The sequence below is a fragment of the Xylocopa sonorina genome, chromosome 1 (genome assembly GCF_050948175.1).
Source record: "Xylocopa sonorina isolate GNS202 chromosome 1, iyXylSono1_principal, whole genome shotgun sequence".
Lineage (NCBI taxonomy): Eukaryota > Metazoa > Arthropoda > Insecta > Hymenoptera > Apidae > Xylocopa > Xylocopa sonorina.
In genome coordinates this window covers 17,196,182-17,216,942 of record NC_135193.1, presented here as the reverse complement: position 1 = coordinate 17,216,942, position 20,761 = coordinate 17,196,182, and the positions used below count along the sequence as shown (strand labels likewise).

General features: G+C 49.3%; 1 protein-coding gene across 3 annotated transcripts in view; it reads right to left on the bottom strand.

The window, feature by feature from the left end:
- Window positions 1-1,134: 1,134 nt before the first annotated feature.
- Window positions 1,135-20,761, bottom strand: part of Tn (tripartite motif containing protein thin) — a 41,590-nt gene continuing 21,963 nt past the window's right edge. The window contains exons 4-17 of one of the 3 annotated variants that reach the window (XM_076903847.1): window positions 20,401-20,634; window positions 17,762-18,111; window positions 15,359-15,634; window positions 12,951-13,269; window positions 11,297-11,517; window positions 10,460-10,728; window positions 9,893-10,205; window positions 9,402-9,521; window positions 3,913-4,431; window positions 3,672-3,833; window positions 3,437-3,593; window positions 3,082-3,363; window positions 1,879-2,320; window positions 1,135-1,848 (exon numbers count right to left, since the gene is read on the bottom strand). In XM_076903847.1, the coding sequence (XP_076759962.1) occupies window positions 1,889-2,320; window positions 3,082-3,363; window positions 3,437-3,593; window positions 3,672-3,833; window positions 3,913-4,431; window positions 9,402-9,521; window positions 9,893-10,205; window positions 10,460-10,728; window positions 11,297-11,517; window positions 12,951-13,269; window positions 15,359-15,634; window positions 17,762-18,111; window positions 20,401-20,634 (3,654 nt within the window). In that variant the 3' untranslated portion in view covers window positions 1,135-1,848; window positions 1,879-1,888. Of the gene's footprint in view, window positions 1,849-1,878; window positions 2,321-3,081; window positions 3,364-3,436; window positions 3,594-3,671; window positions 3,834-3,912; window positions 4,432-7,768; window positions 9,321-9,401; window positions 9,522-9,892; window positions 10,206-10,459; window positions 10,729-11,296; window positions 11,518-12,950; window positions 13,270-15,358; window positions 15,635-17,761; window positions 18,112-20,400; window positions 20,635-20,761 lie in introns of those variants that run through there. The other 2 variants (XM_076903841.1, XM_076903856.1) reach the window with 2 other exon arrangements.

The window sequence follows — 20,761 nt, the reverse complement described above, 5'->3', positions numbered from 1 at the left end:
TGTCGAAAAGGTCGAAACGATCGGATATCGGTGCCTAGCTCATGTTCTATTCACTGTTCCTTGATTAAGACGGTCACTTTGTACCTGCTTGCTGCCTGCCTGGCTCGTGCGTTACATAAACATATTTCTAGTCTTATCGAGGTATCAACGCTCTTGTATTTTACTCGATAATAACGTCCAAGCATGTCGCGTACTTTCGTTGTGATAATCCGACGGCGTGGCGTCCATCCGACGTCCGTCGCCGTCCCTGCGGTTTTTCTATACGAATATCGAGGAATCGTAACGCCGATTAATTATTTGTTAAAATCCCATTCGATTTCGCGAGGAAGAGCGACTATCCCGGAAGGTTGATGGTTTCGACAGCTGTTTCGACATCTATATCCAGCCGACGTAAATCACGTTCGAAAATTCGCGAATCAGACCCCGTTGGACGCGCCGCCTACCCCTTTGCCCACCCTTGTTGAAGAATGTTCGAACGAGTCGTTCGATCGCGGCACGGTGGTCGATCGCGGTTCGCCAATCGGGTTCCTCTGGTCGCGTGAATTTCCGAACGATGGCGGCAATAATTTAAAACAGGTTCGTGCTACTTTTAGTAGAAACGAATAATGGTAAAGGCTCCATCTCTTGTAATATTTTTATTATCGCAAACGTAATATTACATTATTAAATTATATTAAATAAAGGATTACGCCACTGTTTATTATTTATTGACTAACGTTCAACTAATATTGTAAATAATAACGAAAATATTTTATCTATATTTCCGATCCGGGGGCACTGAGCGGGGCAGCGTATTACCTCTTGTCCGCCCTTATGGCGATCACACGATCGCCGTTCGCCCAGCCCCCTATTGTTACACCATTTCATCATTGCATTTAATAAATTATATATTTATTGACTCACTTACCTTTTGACTTACCCCCGCTTATTTCTCTATTCTAGCTTCTAGGCACTCTTCCAAGTCACGCTACCGAATCGTCCTAATTTCCAGGGGTGGTTTTTTAAAAACGAGGTCACCAGCCGATCGAAAGACAGAAAAGGTGAGACCGTAGCTTCCTGTTTCTTTATTTCATTTGAACAACGTCCAACGAACGGATCGGTGGGGGGTTTGAGTTTCAATGAACGAGGCGTGCCTTTTCGTTTCCCTTTTATTACTTCCGCAACAATTTATTTAAAGCATACAAACGGTACAAACTGCATTGTCACTTTGAGTATAAATTAAATTAATTTACGCGGATATGATGTGCGTACGAAGAAGATGGTAGAATGAGGGACGGGGGTAAGACGAGAGAGAAGAAAAAGATAAATGGCATTTTTTTTGTTTTTTTTTCCTTTTTTTTCGTTTTCTCATTTCTTTAAGCTAAAATCTTGTAAATCAACCGACGTCCAAGAGTTTTTTTTCGGTTCCGTTATCGATTCGTCGCACTGAAACGCGTGTACCATCGAAATAGGTCACACCGTACGAATAGTATTTTCCCCTCGAAGCTTCCTCCGGTCTGCACCAAAGGGCCTCTTCGCGAGAATATTAGCTCAACACAACACAGCTACATGTTAATTGCTAGCGAAAGCAAGCGGTTAAATCGCGACATCTCATTAAACCGAAACGAGGCCGATCGAAACGTTGAAATGCACCCTTATCTTTCCACGCGAAATCCATTCACCTGTCGAGATCCCTCCGATCGAATGTACGGAGTACCACAGCGTTGCTCCTTTTAAATTATACCTCTGACAGATGATGTATCGATTTTTTTTTTTTTGTTCTTTTTATTTAAAACGCATCCTCCTCAAGATCGCACGACGTCCCTGGCCGATGAATCGTAGGAGAGTAAAAAAGAGAAGAACACGAAATGAAACGAAACGAAACGAAACGAAACGAGACGAAACGAAATCAGAACACTTGGACGCGGTGATTCTCGCGGTCGCAGACGACGATGTTACCGGTCGACGTGACAGCAACACCCTCTAGGCCCTTGAATTCACCGTCACCGCTACCCCAGCCGCCGAAGGACTTGAGGTACGCCCCCTCTGGGCTAAATATTTGTATCCTGTTGTTGCCGGAGTCGGCGACGACGATGTAGCCCTGGTCGTCGACAGCGACGCCCCTTGGAAACTTGAACTGACCCTCGTCGGAGCCCTCCGATCCGAAGGAGGTCAGCACACGGCCGTTCACGTCGAATATCTGTATGCGATGGTTGTTGCCGTCGCTGACGATCACGCGGTTCGTGTTGCTCACCGCTATGTAATGAGGGTGTTCCAATTGGCCGCGTCCGCTTCCGCAGGAACCGAATTTCCCCACGAACGTGCCGTCCGACTGAAATACCTGCGAAAAGAGACGCGCGTTTGTAGCAATTCTGACACATACTGGTGGATCGAGCTCTCTGGTTAGAACGGGGTTATTTGTTTTACATTAGAAATATCCTTGTTACATCTCCCGTGGATCATTTTCCTACACGACACGCTACGCCACACACCATTAACAGGCAATCGATCCTTGCACAAACCTACTTATCGTCTACAAACCTAAAAGTAGTCCCAGAACGCAAAGGGGATCGAATGTAAGTCGGGGGATCGCGTGTTCGGATCACGCTGTGCCGTAAACGTGTCGCTCACGCCCTCGTCGATTGTTGAACCGCTGTGTTTCCCTTCCTACTAACTTCGACTGGTATATTTTTTCTGTTTTTGTTTTTCTCTTTCTTTTTCTTTTCCGTTGCCGCATTCGCGGTTCTCGTCTCGATGTTCAGGGGGTTCGAACAGAGAATCACTCGGAATTAATCGTTTATTGCAGAAAAAAGTTGAAGGCTTTTATTCAGGATTAAAGCTATACACAGTCTAGGTACACATAGCGAGGACTTGAATGGGGTTAACGAACACTGAAACTAACATCATTTGTATCTATATCATAATCATATGTTCACAGTAGAGTATAGGCGAATAAATCTCACATAGTGTAGATTCTTCGCGGGACTTGGGCGCGTCGTAGCATCGGCGGTGCCGTTCCCGGTGTTGCTCTTTGCTCACACGGTATCGCGAATAATTTATAACAGAAAGAAAAATAAACAGCAATATCGCGAGGGCACGTACCTGGACGCGGTGGTTCTCTTTATCGCACACATAAATAAATCCAAGAGCGTCCGTGGTGATTCCCCAAGGGTAATTAAACCGACCGTCGGCGGTCCCTTGGGAGCCAAAGGCTCTCAGAAAACGACCGGATGGATCGAGAACCTGAATTCTGTGGTTGTAACGATCCGCGATGATGTATTGTCCGATCCTGTTCACGGCCACACCGGCGAGGCAGTCGAATTCACCCTCGCCGCTTCCGTATGTTCCGAACTCCTTCATGAAGTTCCCATTACCGTCGAATACCTGTGAATCGAAACGTGACACGTCACCCAAATCGAATCATTCGTCCCGTACGTACGTTCGAAGCGATAGCTACTTGAACACGATGGTTAGAGCTGTCGGCCACGACGATGGAGTTGTCCGGGCCAACCGCTAGGCCTCTCGGCCAGGTAAAGCATCCGGCTTCGCTCCCCCGCATCCCGAACTTGAACAGCTGCCGCCGCTTCAGCAAATAGTGACTCCTCCGGCCATTGCTGTCGCGTTATCAACAACAAATTCTGTCACGTGAAAACCGCAGCTACTTCTCTGGTAAGAGAATTAAAGACACTCACCTAGTGGAGGAACCTGCTGCCGCGGGTATAACGAGAGCTGCTGTAGGGGACGTGGGGGAGCCTGACGGGTTTTTTTGGTCGTCGTCAGAAGATTCGAAGGACGTCTGGCCACCGTGCCTCAACGGTAGCCCCAGCGATAACCTCCTCGAGGTCGAGCTTCCGCTGCGAACGAATTCAGCTATTCGTAGAGGAAACGTCCGCTACCGCTATACAGAGCGAGAGGAAAGTTAAAGTGGCTCACCTCGACGATGGTATTGTCGACGTCGAAGACGAAGGCTCCTTGTCCTTGGTGGTGCGGTTCCCGTACTTGTTCTTCAGGTATCGCGCCCAAGAACTGAGAGCGGCGCCATCCTTCTCCGTACCGGGTCTGTCGCGTTCCGGGCTCGGCTCTCTCGACTTGAGAGCGTGGGTACTCCGACTTCTGGCCAGTTCCGAGCCGGCCCCGTACTTGGCGGCCAAGTATGCGTTCGGCGACTGGGTAGTCGGCGAGGGTGGCTCCTCGTCTAGGTCGAGGTCATCTCCGCCGAAGTTGTGCGAGCTTCTGGACCGAGCCAGCCGTTGCCTTCTTTCTTTCATCGCGGCGTACCGTGACCTCGTCGACAGCGGCGAGTCGACCTCGGTGTCCGCGTCTCGTTCTCGTTCGCGTTCTCTCTCCCGTTCTCTTTCTCTTTCGCGTTCCCGCTCTCGTTCCCTTTCGCGTTCCCGTTCTCGTTCCCGGCTGGCCATCACCGCCGCCTGGCTCCTGCTCTTGTTTAGAAACCTGCAACATTCCGGAAACGAACGTTGGGCTCGTTCAGATCGTCCTTATCAATCGAGACACTGGTTACTCGCTGGATTAAAGGTGATAAAACATCGTAGGCCGTAATGTCACAGGTGTAAACGTATGTATCGAGGGGTTATCGATCGTGTGGGAGGTATGGTTGATGAGTGTTCGCGTGGTTGCAAGCGAACGATTGGTATATCGTTATGTTTTTGACGATGAGCGGAGAATCGAAGCTTTTCGTCGCAGCGAAATATCTTTGACGGATAACAGAATCGGTGGCCATGATTTTCGTTGATCTAACCGTTAATCAGTTTCGTTCGTCGATAACCGTACGTACGTCGTTACATGTTTCTCGCTGTTAGATCGGTCCGGGTGTTAGTTACAATTACATGGTGGGATCCATAGCGATTAATCGCAACGTGGTGTATACGTCTGCCGCGTAATCAGTCGTGTATCTGTGGCGTACGAGTAGTGAAAACGGATGCGAATCTGGCACTGTTATATATCAGTCTAAAGCACGACCCTTGGCGTGTCAGTTCTTTATCGCTGTTCCCATAAACCGTGCAAAGTCAAGCGCAAACGGTTCCACGGGAACATTTTCGTTGATCGTGCGTCTCGCGTATCGCGTTTTAATTCGAGATCGATTAACTTTTGCATAGAACCGCGGAATAAGGAATATGTCCCTATCGTTCGAATGGATCTTTTCGAAAATCACTTTTACGTATTTCATCGAAATCCTCCGAGACTCTCTCTTGGCTACGATAAACGTTTCCCGTTTTAATGGACGCGGTAAACATGTATGACACCGGAGTTACTGCGAGCGGCGGTCGTAAAATTTTAGAGCCACTTTTAACCTATATTTTTTCGGGTTTCCTCGTAAACTTCGACCAGCGTCGATATACTTTGGTTGCGTCGCAATTTTTTCCCCGTACATCCCCCCCTCCCCCCTGGCCGTCGTATTTTAAGCGCGGGTAAATACAAATTCAGATAACTCGTAACGTTTTAACGGAACGGGATCAGAATTTTCTGCCGTTTGCTTTGAAATTCAGAATGGTTCTCGAGCTATCGCGTTTAATGGATGTTGAACGGTGAAAACGTATTGGAATAACATCCGTGTTTCCAGTCAAGTAGACTACAGACCGATATAACTCGACTGACTATCTGAGCTGCAGCGGATATTTAAAGTAACAAACGGGTTATATTTAAACCTTTTACTCGGTGCATGCCTCCGGGCTTTTCGTATCGCGCACAATGCGGTCACATTAGTTCCGTCTATTCCGTAATATTTTCCGTTTACTCTGCCGTTGACAGCCGTGGAATCGGCATCCGGTGCGCTCGTTACGTTCGTCATACAAAGAGAACCGTGGAACGTTTCGTCTATCCGAGACACCGTACTCGCGTTAGCGTGTATGCGTCACTCGCTGCGGAACGGGGTGGGCACCCCCTTGTCTTGCGTTCGCGTCAGCCGCGCTCAAAGTGTTAATCAAAGTCGAAGCAGTGTTACGAGTGTCAAAGTCTCGCTGCTTAATTATCAAAACGTTAATAAACGGGTTTGCGAGCGTCTGCGAGCGTCTGCTTGGTCTGTTCGACGAGTCGTTTGGTAAAGAAGCCTCGAGCCAGTTTCAAGCTGTTCTTTCAAGTATCGGAAAGGAACATTCGCACAACACGCGTGTGAGCATGATACCTTGATCGTGGCCGAGCCCTCGTCCTACGCGTCGATCGAATCGTTACCTTCTCCTCGGAATTACGTTTTCCGTCGAGTACGTTGTAAATTCGTGGTGCGAACGTGCGCGCATCTTGAGGTGGTGCAACAGAGGACGCGGGATTTTCGTGAGTCTAAATTAAAAGCCGAGCGGCTTCGTGGAAGCTCTCGCTGGGGGTGCGTTCAACGAAGTAACGATAGGAATGGATTTCACGTGATCGATTCCGACGAACAATTTCGTTCATCAATCTGTTAGTGCAATAAATAAAGATGCATTTTTTCTGTTCTTTTTTTTCTTCTCTTTCAAACTTCTACTTTTTACGTACTTTTCAGGGGGCAGGGGGTGCGGAAACAACGTACATGCGAGAGAAAAGAGCGACAAAGATAACTTAGAAAACTGGGACGAAAAGAAGTGTAAAAGAAAAAAAAACAGAGTAAACGTATAAGTTAACATATATGACAGAGGCAAATTATACACGTACGAAAACAGATAGAGAGAAGAAGATAATGAAAATTTGCAGGCGGGACACGACATTTCTCTGTTCCGTTGTTCCGTACACGCAACTTATATGAACTGAGGACAAGTTGAGAGGGAAATAAATAATACGAGTTATCACAAAGAAATGCAGTTTATTTACCACACCAACAAACTGACGCAAGCCTATTCACTAGGAAAAAAGAGTACAAAAAGTCTGAAACGATATGAAAACGTGACGGTAGCGCGAGCGGCATGTCGCTCGATCAACGAGAAGGCTCGCGTACCGCGTGACACGCCATTAACGCGACCGTCTCTCGATGGGAACGACTCGGAAGCGTTTACTTCAGCAATGGACTTTAAGCTGCTTTGTATAATAGAAGGACGGTTTTTCATACTACGCTTAGTTTGCGTTGCCGACTAAACTACGCGATTTCTCTTTTTTTTTTTTCTTTTTCTTTTCTCTCCGTTTCTTTTCTTGCGCCTACGAAGCTACGTGGGTTTGAGCAATAGCGGGTTCTGGGGGGGGAGATACGTACCGCGGGTGATCAACGTAGGAACAAAAAGTTACACTTACGATCGTACGTACGATTATCACAATGTATAAAATGCAAGTATTTCACCATACAATAAGATCGCGCGAGTCAACGTTTCTTTCTTTTCGTTTGTGCGATTTTAGTTTAGTTGCCACTCGATGCGTATGGATGGTAGATGATGTCGATTGAAAGACGTTAGTGCGCGAAGGATACCGGGCAGCAGTTTCGCGAGTACGAGACGAGACGAGACGAGACGGTGGAACGCGATTATCTCGGTCCGATACACCTCGCGCGCGTTTCTCTCCAATGCGCCGGACGAATTCGGCGTAAACGGCGAGGAACGAGAAAATTGAGCGAACGTACGAGAGACCGGTCGATAATATAAGATGAGATGAGATAAGAAACAGTACGTAGAAGGAAAGAGAAGAGAAACTGCTGCGTCGGATCTCTTAGCTGTATTGAGGCAGTCTCGTCTGTATACGTGGTAGTGGTGAGTCTTTGCAGTCTTTTACGACTAAACACCGACGAACAACGAAAGAAAAAGAATATATATATATATATATAAAATACGGTGAGAATGGGGTGAGAGGGTGGTGGAGGGCGCGTGTTTGTAAGAAGAGGTTAGAGGAACAGATTGATTAGAACGCTGTAACACAGTACGGACACACAGAAAACGGTGGTTACCATTTGCATCGGTATACTGATATCGACACCAGGCGTGTCCTCGTGCTCGTTGGAACTTTCTGTCTCTTTGGATTGGGTAGCGTTCGCGACTAATGCACCGTTCTCAACGTTAGTTCTCAGTACGAGGTCGGTCGTTTGGGAACGAATCGTGCTCGTCTCGTCCGTGCTTTCGCCCTCGACACCTTTCCCGGTGGACGCGTTCTTCGGTATCGTCCACCCGTTCTCCTCGACGCTCCGTTCGTCGTCAGGTACGATCGAGTCTCCGCCGCTCGTGCTATTCGTCGTGGTTAATAATACTGGTGTCTCGTCTTCGATATTCTCGTGGCTATTCTCGACGACACCTTGACCCGTCTGATCCTCGACGGGCGAGGTAGCCCTGTCCGACTCGGTCTCGGATTCGTCGGACACCAGCCAGCCGTTCTTCCCGATGCTGCTTTGCCTGTACACTCGACTCCTCGACAGGCTGTCGGAGGACTCCGACACGCTCAACGATTTCCCGTTCTCGATCGTTTCGTCCTCGTTCCCGTTCGCCTCGTTTCCCTCGCGACTCGTTCCCACGCGGCGTCCTCCCTCGTCCTCGCCGTCGATCGATTCGAAACTTCGGGACGTTCTCCGGTGGTTTTCCGGCTGCAGATCCGGATCGGTGATCACCCACCCGTTATCGTCGAACAATTCCTCGATACTTTTCTCCTCGAGTATCGAGGAACTCCGTCGTTTCACGGTGCTGTCGTCGTATCGTTCCACGAGGTTGTAGCTATTATCGGAATGAGAGTTGGACGGTACGCTTAATACAGTGGTCTGGTCGTCGGTCTCGGAGCTGCTCGTCTCTTCGTCGCTGGAGTCGTCATCGTCGTCGTCGCTGTCGTCGTTGCGACGATGCTCGCTGTCCGAGGCTCGACCGTCGTCCCCTTTCTCCGGGTTCTCAGTCTTTTTATTCTTTATATTACTGTTCTCGTCTCTGGACTCCTCGTCCGTCTCGGAGTCGGTCTCTGTGCCGGTTTCGGACTCGCTGGTGGTCTCGCTGTCCGAGCGAACCTCCGCGGCGACGTGGTTACCGGTGGATCCGTCCATGGTTTCCGGGGATCTTCTCCTCTCGTCGGTGTTGACGGGCTCGTTTTCACTCGGCACGCGATCCAGTTGGTATTCCCTCAGCGGAATAGCAGCTGGCCGAGCGAGCGACGCTCGTCGATCGTTTCGAGCGGTTAACGAAGAGTTCACGTCGTTCCCCGAACGACCTTCCACTAACGCGTCTTCGTTGATCCCGCTGCGGTTCTCTACACGAGTGTCGTTACCGCTACCTTCGAGACTTTCGAGTTTAGTCGCGGAGGAGGAGGAGGATGAGGTGATCGTTTCGTCGGTGTCCGTACTATCGTCCGTGTTGGTTCGTTTAACCATCGCACCGTCAATATCGTTAGCCGCGTTCTTAGCCGCGATTTCGTAATCCTCGACACGATCGGTTGACGGTTCATCGTGTTCGTCACTAAACGTCCTAAAACGATTACGGTCGTGGGGGTTACTGGAATTAGAACTGGCCTGATGAGTCTGACCGTGATCTACGTTTGCTACGAACCTGCTGGTGTAGCCGCCCGGCGTGGTCAACGTCGCGGCGCCGCTCGTTGGTGTCGTCGTCGTCGTCGTCGTCGTCGGGCTCGTCACCGAATGCGCGGGGCTTCCTCTCGGCGACGAATACCTGAGACACGAGTTGATCGCTCGACATTCTAGTTTCGATATCACCCATGGATCTGATCTGTTCCGCGCGTCTAAGTCATCGCGACGGACACCATCTACGCCGTTCGTTCGCGGTATTGATTTTCATCTCCTCGAGAGTTGTTGCATCGCGCTCGTTATTCCACGAAATACATGTATACATATAGAGAGAGAGAGAGAGAGAGAGAACGGTGGTAAATGTCGCGGGTGCTTCTCCCGTTAAATTCGTCTCGCGATGGACGATCGGAGAAGGCGGAATAAAAAAAAAAAAAAAACTCGTAATTTCACGCGATGTTACTTGTTGTTAATGGAAACCCTGCAATAAAAAACCCCCGTAGGAAAGTGTATACTTGCCTAGTCGTAGGTGAGTCTTCTTTACTGCCGCGTCTCGCCTCGGCGCTTCGCGCGAGCAGAGGACCGATGTCCGTCCTGGCCATCGCCGATTCGTTTCTTTGACGATCCTGCGCGGCGCTCGTGGGCGTCGTCGAGGTGACAGTGGCCGACGGATGAGCATCGGTTTCCGATTCCTCCTCGGTCTCCGACTCCGTTTCCTCCGACGAGCTACTCGTTTCCTCGTCCTCCTCTTCCTCTTCCTCCTTCTTCTTTATCGCGGGCTCCTCCCGCACTGGTGGCGGTTGCGCGGGTGGCGGAGGTGCTGCACGGTTACCTACAGAAATACGAGAAAATTCGCTCCGATAAATATCCGCTGCTCTTCCCCGTTCCGGTTTCGAAGTGAAATAACGTTCAGACGTATCGTTCGAAAGGAGGTGGTAGGGCTCGTTAATGGCGGTCTGTAACGACGCTGCGCGGCGATCTAGGTCGCCGAATGTTTCGATTCGTCGCGCGTAAATACGTCGTACTTTCGTTCGTTTAATAATTTAGAATCAAGCGAGAGGAGATCTGTTAGGAGGAAAGAGTCACCTGCGCCTAAAAAACGACTCTGAAAGGAGCGCGTCGAGGGGCTGGCGTTCGGCGTGTCTTTGGCCGACGGTGGTGTGCCGGGCGGTGACGAGACGGTGGATGTTGTGTTCGACGCCGGTGCCCTCGACAAGTATTTCTGCTTCATTTCCTCGGCGGTGAATGGCGCGCCCGTGCTGCGGATTCCTGATCCTCCGGAGCTCTCGGAGCCCGTGCTCGAGTCTGATGAAGCGCTTCGCGTCGCAGGAGCGTGGATATCCGTCGAAGTTCTCCTGCGAGCAACGACATTTCAATTAACGGCTTCCTCGAGTCGGTAAACTCGTCGGGAGAAGCGAGCATTCGTACGCTGCAATTTATGATATCGCTATCTATATATATATCTATATACATCATCGCGAATAAATGGGCGATAATCGTTGGCGAAAAGTTTTCCATATTTACGGTATCGTCGTTCCGTCTGTTAAAATGTAATTCTGGAACAGGAGATGGAATTGGACGCGTCCCCAGAATTTCGAGCATTCAATCGAAACGATCCGTTTCCCTGGAACGCCGGCGTAAATCAGTCCGTCTGACTAGGTACCGAGCACCACTACTCGGAGCGTGTACCAACCGAGATCCCTGTGACTTGACGCCAGCGTCGTTGCTCGAATTCGATTGAATTACACGTTCTGCTATCGATTAGATGCATATAACCCGTCGCAGAGACTTATTCCGCAAGCGTAATGCGATCGAAGGGCGCAGACGTGGATGGAGAATTCGATTTATGAGACACGTCGTCGTAGGCTAGTAGAGGAAGAATTGTTTCGATTCGAGCGAGGGGATGCAATATCGGGAGCCTACCTCGCTGGCATGGGTCTTCGCGCAGGTTCCTCTGGCTCTCGTTCAGGCGGTGTTTCCCTCGGGGATGGATGCGTAGGCGTAGGCGTTACCGCTGGTTGTCGTTCCTCCACCGTTTCTGTCGCGGGTGCGGCGGCCGATTTGTTCTGCTTCTTAATCCTGGAAATCTCGTCGTCCTCGCTGGTCTGCCTTGCCATCGCTGTCGGCACTTTTCTAACTTGCACCTACGCGATAAACAGAAACATTTAACGAGGATATCGCTGATAGGTGAACCTCCCTCGGACATGTTCAGAGTTTTTCCCTTTGTTTCTTTTCTTTCCGTTACCTCGCCGCCCCCCTCCCCCTCCCGTTTGTTTCTCGGCGTAAAACGTGTCCAGAGATAAATTATTCGTCGGTGATTAGGTGCTTGTAAACGAGCTGAGATTTTTTATGCTGACCGCGTGTTTCGGTATGTATGCGGTAACATGCGCGCAGCGCAATTAATATGCTGGTCTGGTTTTACGTTCGCATAAAAATGCGATGGCAAATGAATAGATGTGCGATTGTGGGACAGAAGAGAGGGTACGTCGCAAATGAACACGAGAAAAAGAGGTGAATATTTTTTTCTTGATGAGCAGAATATATTCGTGTATTCATATGTTTCATTTGTATTATAATAGAATTTCGTACAAAAATACAACGGCTAACTACAAACTAAATTTAATCTAAATTTTATCCATTTTTTTTTCGTGTACTTTCTTTCTTTTTTTTTGTTTGTTTGTTAGTCCTTTTCGTTTAAATTTATCCACTCGTGTCTCGTATTATTTACATATTTATGAGTCGAGATCAAGTATACATTCCATATTGCGGCACGCTTCTGTTTTCCGTGTGAAATATTGAATTATTTTAAATTCGTCGAGATTTATTCCCTTTACGTGTCCGTAGAGGGAACGATACGTTCCCGTGCGACTGTCTGCGGCCGCAGAAGAACGTGTGTACACGTCGACCGATCAAAAATTTAGTTCCCATTGAACCGCATCCAAGCGATATTACGCGAGATTTCGAAGCTACTTTTGTGGTACTCGCCCATCGAACAGCCCCTCACGATCCATTCCTCTATTTCGCCGTAATAAGGGAATCCGTGTGAAAATTCTGTGCTGCGGAATCACTGTCAAAAACAAATACGACCGTGTGAAATGGACGAACTGTGAAATCATCAGTCGGGACAACGTTTCAATTTACAAATGGAATCATTAATCGCGCGTCGCTACGCGGCGACGGTTTCCGTTGCCCGCGGCAATAGAAAATGCGACCGTTCGAATGGAAAAAGTATCTACCGATACGCGATGCGCGGTGCCGAACAGCGCAATTATGAACGCAAACATTTTGTTTCGCGCGGGGTATTGTCTCCTCTGTTCAACGGGAAATCCATGAAAACGGGCAGGACTCGTTTCAGGGAACGAGAACCAACCGACCGACCGACCGAGGAATCGATAACCGCCGTGACATCGGCTAAATAGAAACGCGCTCTCGCGAATTACATTGTACGATTCACACGGGATAAAGGGGAATGTAATCGCGAACAACGCATTCGACGCATCTTTCGTCTCCTCGCAGAGTGCCCGTTACGACGAAGGTAGTATAATAATTGTGCTGGTGAAAATATCATTCAATTAACCTGAGGCTTTGGTGGCTGAGGTTGAACGGGGTGCGTCGCCGGCTCCTCCTTCTTCCTTTTCCCGGCCCTTTCGTACTCTTGAAGCTTCTTCATGACACGCGGCGAGTCGGTCAGACGAAAAATCCCGGAAAGAGGTCCGCGTGCCGCGTCTTCCGTGTCCAGGACACGTTCGCGAAGTCCCGAGGGCTCCTGCGGCGTCGACGTGAACCTGACGGTCGACCTCGAGTCACCGTCGGAGTCGTCCCCGTCCCGGTGCCGCATGAATCGACTTCTGTACCTCGATTTGTTCCTCGGCACTTCGTATTCCGGCGCGTCGTACCTGTCGCAATAAAAATAATTTCCCCCCGTTACAACACTGTCCATCGCCGATATTTTACACGGGGGATGACAGTTTCGAATCGGTTCGTCTAATAAATTTGAACCAGGTGATGGTATCTACGGTTAATCTCTGCTGGAACGCCCGCTCTAATCGAACGGACAATGAGGTAATCTGACGATAAAGGGAGCCGTTTTAGCGTAACGATCAGCTACCATTTGTCTTGGTAATCTCGTACGGTACGTTATCATCGATACGTCAGAGACGGTATCGTACTTTTGGAAACGAACACCCTAAACGATCCTCGATCTACATCGAGGAGATAATAAAGAGGAAAAAGATGTTTATTAACGTTTAAAGCTCTCTGTTTCGCGTTCGGGAGGTAAGTCTTGTTTAATTTCAGACGTCGAAGGGGGTAACGATTTCCGAGTTTCATGATCAATTTCTTCGAACGGGATTGGGAGTCCGACTGGAAACGATAGGTTTCGTTCCGCACGATTTTCTGAAACTGGGTTATCTGCCTTTCGAGGCAGTGCACAGCAATAGATCCATCGGGTTTATCCGAGTGTTGCTTAATTATCGGCGTACAGACACGGGGGTAGCTTTGTCTAACGAGAGAAGATCGAGCAGGGGTGCGAGCGCGTGCAGCGATGGTAATTGATCTCGTTCGAATTCGTACAGGACGTACAGCCACTTGCCGCGTTAGAAATGCAAAGCGTGTTTCGTTCGTGATCGTCCTAAATTGTTCGAAGACAGTCGAATCGGGGGATTAAACGACGTCGGATTTAAAATCCAATTTCTCCAACTTTTTACGCTTCGGACTTCCCGTTTAGATTTAGCTCGTCCTACGAATATTCATTCCAATTATTGCCACGTGAAGCTGGAATATTATAATTCCCTTCCTCGAGGAGAAGCGAAACGCGAGCGTTCTCCAAGTGAATTCGTGAAACGAACAAAGCGCGAATAGTTGTTGCGAGGAATTTTGAGCGGCGCACGACGAATTTGCACGCAACCGTCTCGCGTAATTGCCCCTGATTATCAGCCAGAAAATTCGCGGATGAACCAAGATCGTCAGCCGAACGGAATGCTTCTTAATTATCGTTCCCCGTCGTCTTGTCGAGGACTTGCGAGGGGGGAGGAGGGGGGGGGGCACGGTGTTCGTAACTCTTCTCGGCTTCGTTAATTACTGTTCGCTACGCGTGGCATCGCGTGTGCGTCGAGAAGTTTTTCATTTACATTTTGACGAGGTGGCTTTGATAAAACTGGTCGGACGCTGGCCGCGTACTACGCGAAACGGCCGGTAATTAAACTCGACCATGCCTATTTCGGCCTCGAGGAAGTTGTTCCCGGCCCACGCCAGGGAAAAAGATACAGCCAGAGGAGCGAGCCACGTGTATTTATAACATTTGCTAGAATAGATATGTGGGACATCCTGAAAAATGTATGCCCACCACGGATGCCGTTTGGCAACATTCCAATGTAATCTGCGTCCACGGTCAAACACGTTTTTACCGGTCAGCTAGTTACCAACCGAATGCCTCCTTTCTTTCCCTGGCTTTGTTTCCTACGACAGATACACCCTTTCGCCGGGAGGAAAACCCGATCCGTCCTCCCCCCCGGTTCAACGATATTCCTTTCCGCCTCGACGTGCCTCATCGATTCTTACGAAACGCTCGAAGACCTGGATTCGCTTTTAAAACGCGCCCAGCCACGCATCGGCCAGCCAAATTCCCGTCGTCTTGCCGAAATAAACGGTCCCATGGTTACCTCGTGTCGCGTATAAACGATAAACTCGATCGCGTTTACCGCGTTACGAACCAGTACCGTAACACGCTCCACACGTTTACTCGTAATCTCGAAAGCCATTCGCGCGACTCTTTCTTCCCTCTAATAACTAACTCCAGCGTCGAGGCGGCGGAGGAAGAGGAGGAAGTTTCATCGAGAGCGTTCGCCTAAAAGCGTTCACTCCCGATACAGGTTTCTAGTTCGACGAGACGAGGCTTCTATATATAAAGAGGCTAGCCGCTGCGATCGAGAATGGACGCACGGTTGGTAAGCGTCTAAGAACGGAGAAAATAGTGAGGATAATTACTCGTATTCGGGTACGTATCGATTTCTCGCCAGCCGCTCCTCCTCTTGCTGTCTGTATTGGGAGGCGAGACGATGGTCGCTTTTGCTTCTCATGAGGCCAGGCGATCCTCCGGGGGGTGCCAGACTGCTCGAGCTACCCAGCAATCCTCCGCTTCCTGTCTCCGGCTTAATATTTAGCTCCCCGTAACCCGCTACGTGGAGGACCAGCTGGTTCGGGTCGTGCGCCATCACGAAACGCACCCGCCGACTGTAGTCCCCGGCCTCGTACTCGAAGTTCCTGAAACCGCGAACGTAAATTAGGGGCCTGGCTAACTAGATTTTTACCTCTGTCATTAAAACGAGAAGTTACACCGTTACGGTCACCGACTGCTTCCGGAGATCCAGCGAAACTTTCGTTTAACGACGCAACTTTTCAGCTGCTTTCTTTTTCTCACCCCCGCGTTGACGCTCGGTTGTCACCGAGGAAATTCCGCCTCGTTAATTCCAATGAAAGTCAAGTGTTTTACATCGAGAGAACCCATCAACTTTTTTTAAATTCGATCATCGAAGCGGATGTAGTTCGACGCGGCTGAAGAAAGTTTATCGAGTGCTTACGAGTTTTTCAACCCTTAACAGTTACCGAATCCGCCTCGGGTACAGGTTCTGCATTTCATACGAGGAAGCTCTGGTCCCTTGTTTCCTCTTTTACCCTCTGTTACACGTCTTTGCTTCGTATTTATCGCGTCGAGGAGAGGATAGCTCTTAAATATTTCGTAAAGTTTCTTAGAGCCGAGAGCTTTTTTGGCCCTCGCGATTCGACGATTTCTCCTCTACGAGAATAAAAACCGCGACAGGTCGACGCGAGGGGCACTGTTCAGAGGTGAAAGACGTTTAGTATGCCGCCGTGTCGCGAGCAACGCGGAAGGGTAAGCAGAATTTCGACAAGCCCCGGATGAAAGGCCGCGTTTACGTTATGCGCGACGGAGGATCGAGTGAAAAAAGTTGAGTGGCCCAGCGTTTCCGTCTGGCCGTCTGTCTCTCGCGGTAAAAAAGTTTCACGGAATATCGGAGAAGCAATTTGGGGGGGAAAAAGAGGAAGGCGGGGGCGGAAACGGAATTACAACGGGACTTTCATCGTCTACCGACTGTTGACGTCTGACCAATGGCGGGAGTATTCTCCTTGGAGAATGAAACGTCAGCGTATAACTCTCCGGAGGAACCAGCTGGCCAAATTGAATGATTCATATCGTTACAACGTCGGCCTTCCATGGGATTTGATCGGTTTACAGTGATCTATAAATTGCTGCGTTAAAAATGGAAAGGATGTTATTGCGTGCAAGGGATACGCCGCGTTTCAGGGGAGACGGTTCGAGTGTTGGTCTACGTTCGATTTGGACATCTTTTCTCAACTTCTTTCAACGACTCTGTCCACTTGGAGAGTAATAAATTTGTTTTTAGTACGGTAGAGCCTGAACCACAAATGAAAAACAATTAAGGGATGTAACGTAATTCCATTTAAGCGTGGGTGGAATGATTTATGGTTTACCGTTTGAATTACGTTCTTATTGCCCTATTTGTTTGATGCGGCCACTTTCTATCTCGTGGAGATTTATCGAGAGAAAAAACCTACACGTTCCGATTACCTACGAAACGTAGACGGTTCCACGTGAAATTTGTTACTTCTTAAATGAATGTTCAGAGAAGACGAACGGATGGAGAGAGAGAGAGAGAGAGAGAGAGAGAGAGAGAGAGAGAGAGAGAGAGAGAGAGAGAGAGAGAGAGAGAGAGATAGAAAAGGGGAAGGCGGCCGTAACTTGAAGCAAGAACGCGGTCCGCTTTGACCGGTGAACTTGGCGCTCGATAAAGCACGGAAAAAATGAAACAGGCGACCGGGAAATTGCCTTTCCGCGGATGAAATTCAACGTACTTTATATTTCAAGGGGATCGTTATTCCCGGTGGAGTCCACAATGAATTTCCAAGGGATCCGGATGCTCTGCAGATCCTAACGTCGTTTAAGAACGATGAAAAATGAATTTCGAAAGCTTTCTTTCCCCGAGCGAGGTCTAATTAAAATGCAATTTGGACGCGATTCAAACCGAGTCCGTGTTTCAGTCTCTAACATTAATCACATTACATTCCGGCCGCGTTAGTTACAAGGAGCGTTCTCAAAGGGAACTGCTACTCCGCCGCGCTTCTTCCGCTCGGCAAATATTAATCTCAATCCCCGTGTAAACCTTTTACAACCCTCGGAAAATAACAGGCATCGCGATGAATTTTATTTCCACGATAGAAGCCATGAAGCGCGGCACTCAATTCAAAGAACACTTCGTTACGGCAAACGGAATTTAGATCGAAATCAAGTCTGTGCCCGCGTAATCGCAGCGGTCGCTTCTGTCCAGGGGGGGTGGTTAGAAGGTGACAAACCTGATGAATTCCACGGTGCGCAGGAACAGTTCTTTTGTGTCGAGGAGCTCCGAATCGTCCCACGGCACGTTCTCGTTGATGTGAGCCTCCGCCAAATCGCAGTTGCTCTGGATATTCGCGATTTCCAATTCGAGATTCTCTTTGAGCTGAATCAGGCCTCTGAGCTCGTTGCTCAGGTATCGATCGACCTCGTTACGCAGATGCTCCGTACGGTCTTTCAAAGCCTTGCTCAGCCTCCGATAAATCTCGTCCACCTCCTCCGCGACCGAGGCGCAGTTTGTTTGCAGACCCAACGTGTTTTTCTCCACCAAAGCCAACGCGTCCTGCAACCTGTGCAACCCTCTGCGAATCTGCAAAAGAGGATTATCATTGAATCGATCGACACACAGCGTCTACGTTTTCTACGCGCCACGCTAAACCGCTCTTAAGAGACTCTCCTCTTCCGTTTCCCTTTTTCCTCCCTTTTTTCCCCCTTTTTCCTCCCTGGAGGAGCCATCTGACCGTGACAGGGGTGCATCCGCTCGGGCGTTACGTTTCGTATCCCGCTTAGAGAAACGGAATTCGCATCGCGAAAGGGAGGCGCTTGTTTTGAATACATTAGGGGCGAACAAATATACCGGCTGGCTTATTTTTGGATTGCACCTACATAGCGCGTAGTTGCACGGTACGCGGTTATGTTGACCTGAATTCGCGGTATTCAACGCGCGGTCGAATCTGCGACCCGTCGACGCGCAACTTCATTTCAATATTTCCGAATCCGCTTTCAAATTTCAAAACGAACGCTTTGTCTTCTGAACGCTATCGAACGTGGAGCTAGGAAGGATTAACAATGTTCTCATCGGAACGAGCATTGTATCGCGGACAATAATGTAATTCGCATCGCCGTGAAACTAGGAGCGCGAAGGCTCTTCGTTGTTTCGCGACTGTTCGCGAAAGACAGGCATAACCTAAAGTATCGTCAATCCTCCAACATGTAGCCTCGATATTTTCATTCAAACCTCACGAAAAATGCCACCCGCTATGGCTGCTATACTTTCCACTTAGTCACAACTATCGATCGACATGTCTGCTGAGTCTTGAGAACGTTACGATTAAAAATGGAGTAATCATAATATTGGAATACCAAAATATTTGCTGGATCTATACAGAGGGATAACCGTGGCGTTCTTTTCGTTACAGAAATTTTCCTCCAAGGTTCGTGGAAGATTTCCTGGAACTGCATAATCGGTACCGAGCCATTCACGGTTCTCCGCCATTAACAATCGATGATCAGGTATACAAGGGTTCCCTCTTATTTCCCCGCAGAAATATTCTACTCGCGGTGGGCTCGTTTACTCCACGGGGGCTGCATGAAATATTGAACAGAGCCATTTCTCTGGGAACCGCCTCTGCACATTTTTATTGACGCGAAAACACCCCGACTGGTGGGTGGTAAATTTCGATAACGTTGAAACGTAACACGGTAGAACGGAATCTCGGACGTAGCCGGGAGATTTCGCGTTTAACGAGTAAAATTCTTTTCAAGCTGAACGAGCCAGCGCAAGAATGGGCGGAGAGATTGGCGAGAAAGGCTGTTATCGAGTACAGATCGGACCCGGAGCACGGCGAGAATATATACGTGAGCTTCTGGAGGGACGTGCCTCGTGATATCAAGCCGCAGGATCCATTGGAATCGTGGTTAGTTTTCGAACTTGGAATACGCGTCGAAGAATTGAATTCAATCGGTCGCCAGGTATCGAGAGGGTAATTACTTCAAGTACGGGGCGAAGGAGGTACGATGCTTGGAGGATCGCCACTTCGCTCAACTGGTATGGAAGAATTCGAGAACGATAGGCCTGGGAATGGCCAGCGACGAAATGGGAAAAATTTACTTGGTCTGCCTTTATCATCCCGCTGGTAACGTACAAGGTGAATTCGCGGATAACGTGTTACCACCTGCCCAGGTACGTTATCGTCGGGTTCTACGTCACTTGGTAACTCGCGCGTCTACATTCGACACGCTCGGTGGAAGTTTCAACCGTTCCATTTCTCCGTCGCGCGATCTTGAGATTACGTTCGCGTTTCAACGCGACGCCGTCATTTTTCCAATAACTTAACGCGTGGATTTTCGAGAACCCCGGAATACGGTGGGAGGAGAGCAGCCGGAAAATGGAAGTCGCCCGGTGAAATCAGTCCGCGTTGCGGACCGATGGAGAGAAGCGAATGGGAGCCGCGCGCGAGGAACGTGCGATCCGGCACGTTTTTCGTACGGCTAGGGCGAATCGAGTCGCGTATAGCGTCGTGGACTTTGATCGGTCGAATCGATCCTGAAGTTCAGCCACGACTACCTTTTTCCCCATTCTACCCGCTTCGCGTCGAGAAATACCCGATCGCAGATTCTTCTTCGTCTTATGACCGGAGGCGATAACCGTGAACATCTCGCGAGACGATTCGCGTGCACATCGATTTTCAGATAGAAACGCGTAACCGGTAAATTAGTCGAGGCTGGTAGACGCGAGGGTGAAGGGGTTCGCGGGTGTTCGACCGTGAAACCCTTTCCCTCGGCTCGACGAGTCGATATTTCCACGTCGACTTCTCTCTGGCAAGGTTACCTCGCCGCGTTCAAAAATAGATTCTCATCGGAGAAAAGCAACGCTTACCTGGGAATTGATGCGCGTTATTTCGCGCCTGAGGATGTCCATGTGAGCGTCCTTGCATTCGGGGCAGCACTTTTTCTCACAGTGGACGCAGAGGGAGCAGTAGCTCTTCTCGGAGCAGACGCCGCAACGTTCCATCGTCTGGCCGCTGGTCGGGTCCGGTAGCTCCCCGGTGATCTCGATGTGCAATTCCAGGAATCGCTGCAGGGTCACGTTGGTCGGGAACGCCTGCACACCCTGGTGACAACGCCATTGGATTTAGAACCGCGAAAGAGTTTCGAAACGGGGGCCCTTTTCGGGGGGCCGACTTTGATCGCGAGACGAGCGCGCGTAGCTTTTATCTGAAATTGAATTCCACGGTGGA